At 32.0% G+C, this 3009-nt stretch overlaps 1 protein-coding gene across 1 annotated transcript in view; it reads left to right on the top strand.

Annotated features, from left to right (window-relative positions):
• The window catches only part of LOC108689017, a 1888-nt gene extending 1276 nt beyond the window's left edge, over window positions 1-612 (top strand). Inside the window, exons 4-5 of the mRNA XM_018195606.1 lie at window positions 76-185; window positions 281-612. Of these exons, the coding sequence (XP_018051095.1) occupies window positions 76-185; window positions 281-466 (296 nt within the window). The 3' untranslated portion in view covers window positions 467-612. The remainder of the gene's footprint in view (window positions 1-75; window positions 186-280) is intronic.
• Window positions 613-3009: the final 2397 nt, after the last annotated feature.

The following is a 3009-nucleotide window of genomic DNA, read 5'->3' on the forward strand; positions in this document are numbered from 1 at the left end:
TTATTTGTTATTAATAAAGATTTTTTAAATAACTTATTTCATTTTTATGTTATCATTATATTCACGGTGAAATAGGGATACCGACGGTTCAGAAAATTCCGATCAACATACCGCATCCGATAGTGGAAACGGTTCCGCAGCCTTATCCTGTTCCTCTGGTAGTTCCGAAGCCTGTACCATTTCAGGTAACTACGCGATAATTACCTCCATTTTTGCAATAAAATCTGCACTTCCCTTATCACTCCCTTTGCTGAAAGCAGGCCTTTGTTTTTTTTTTTAGGTGGAAAAGCAGGTAATTAAAACCGTCGAGAAGAAGGTACCGACGCCTGTCGAGAAAATAATTCCGGTGAAAATCGAGAAGCCGGTACCATTTCATGTGGTAAAACACGTGCCCGTACCGATCGAAAAACCAATTCCGATCAAGATTCCAATCTACAAGACCATCGTGCATAAAGTCAAACATTGAATCTTGGCTTTATGATCTCTCCTTATTTTATTGATTTATTCTGTATATTTAATAAAAAATATATACGATACAAGGAGACTAATATTTTGCAATACTGTAACACAGTGCAATTATTTATTAAAATATTTGCATTAATAGATTAAAAATTTTGTTTTATTTTATTACCTCAGAACTGTAACTATTACTTATTGTAAGATTTTATTAAAACATTTTTTATATATGCAAATTTTTGTATAATTATATCATAGACATTTTTTCTCATGATAATTGGAAAAGACAAGATTTAAATTTAATAATTACATTTAACAAATAAAAACATTCATGTAAAAGGTATTTAATTATTCAATGTGCTCTATTATAATGCTTGTCGAATATTAAATCTATTAAAGACAACATAAATCTCTTTTTCCAATCAATGTAGTTGTTTTATGAAAGGTTTTATGTTTTAAACTGACGACCAAAAAATTGCGGGATATAATTTAAATGATAATATCATAGTGATTCGAGACCCGTTATTCTCGTGCTAAGTTCAAACGAGATATTAGCAACGTGATGCTCCGAGAATGTTATTTTCACGACGTATATAGCCATCTGTGAATTTTCCAAGTATCATGAGAAAGATGCTTGATGACACCTAAGTATAAAATCATGTTATAAAAACACCAATTAATTTAATTTGCCAAATGGTTTATTGCATGCTAACACAGTTGTGATTAAGCGATACAAAAAGTTCACTGTTCGAATAATTATTGCTAAACGTTAAGTCTACATGATTACTAAACGCGCATCATCCGGAAAAGTTGCGTGATTGATTTCATGTAATGTGAAAATGGAATGTGCGAGAACAGAAATTCGCGAAATTTATTCCTTTTTCTACAACTGCCTATATATTTTGTTGATGTTTTTTATTCAAGCGATTCTGAAGTAACTTACTGATCGGAAACTATATAAAAGAGTATGTTCATAAAAATAATCTATCTAGTCTGAAATATAACGTTCAAGTAAAGTAGTTAATGTAAAGTAATTTTTTAAGTTAGTTAAGAATTGATTGGATTTTAATGTCTCGCAGATACTTATAATGTTCACTACACACATTTAGTAAAATCGTCAAAAAAAATATCATGTTATATTGCATTTCATATTTTTCTTTATATTTCTCCTCGCACTTTCTATTTCTCCTTGCATTTTCTCAATAATTTTATTTAAATTTATACAATAAATACTTTCATACAATTTTGTTTTTGCAAAAGCGAGGCGGAAATAACAGAGCGCCTCGAGTGGGCAAAACCAATATGGCGAAAGTGAAGTGTAAATTCCATCTTTCATTCCTTTAAGATAGTTGAAAGTGAAAAGACTTCGGCATGCGGTATATAGAATATATTTTGATTACAAGACACCCCAACACAAAGAAGAGATAGATGGCAAACGTAAAAGCAAATTTTAAATTAAAAAATTATGTAACAACAAATGCCTTCTTCCTATATATGCCAAAAGATACAAAATAATGATGGAGAACGCAGCGAAAGGGAAGTCTTATAGATTTAGTCTTTCTCCGACCATGATAATGGTCTTGATTGTTGTAAAAGGAGGAAGAGTGATCTCTCACGACACGTAACAAAAAACGTCACTCGCTTTGATATCTGGGTAATACTTGAAATGATTGCGATCGCGTAAACCTTATCATTCCACACATTTCCGTACATCATCTCTGATTAAATCATAATATCCGTTAAACCATCTTAATGTTCATATCTCAATGACACGAAAATTTTAAGAAGCAAAAGAAACTACATGAACAAAAAGGAGCTGATTCTAGATTACTTCATTGCACTTGGACTTTTGTGATTTTATATAGATACAATGTAATACAACTTCGTACGTGTATTATTTTAAAGTAAACTATAAGCAGCTAACATTTATAATTGTACATGATTGCTCTATGATGCGGGAAGAAATCGGCTCCCTTCAATTATGAGAAAGCCAATCGATTGGATACATTTGTAGATACACGCATTACGTCTGTATGAATAGGTAACCTGAGGCTAGTATGAATCAGGAAGGAGCGTTTTAATATACAATCACCAACGGGCGGTTCCTCTTTTTGCGGCATAACACGATCGTGGTGATTGTCGGCGAAGCAAATCGACTTTGAACTTTACTTTCGCTATAAGTCTTTTTTCTTTCCTGTCACGAACTTCCTTTGCTAGTTTCCTTTTTCCACGTTTCCGGCGGATTCTTATTGACTTATGCTCATTATTTAAATGTGTTGAAGAAGAATTATGAATCCGTGGTAATGCTTTCTTTCCCTCTTTTCCTCTCCCTCACCTTCTTTCTCTCTCTCTCTCTCTCTCTCTCTCTCTCTCTCTCTCTCTCTTTCTTTCTTTCTCTCTTTCTCTTTTTCTAACATTGTGAGAAATCTTCTGATGGCATTATCTATCCATTTAAAAGGAATTTTTAATTGTTCAATTAAAATTTCTATCGTATACCTATCTCAATTTTTTTTAAATTAAATGTTTATTAAACAATCTTTTTTCACAGAGTTA

Source organism: Atta colombica, unplaced genomic scaffold (genome assembly GCF_001594045.1).
Source record: "Atta colombica isolate Treedump-2 unplaced genomic scaffold, Acol1.0 scaffold252, whole genome shotgun sequence".
NCBI classification, from domain to species: Eukaryota; Metazoa; Arthropoda; class Insecta; order Hymenoptera; family Formicidae; genus Atta; species Atta colombica.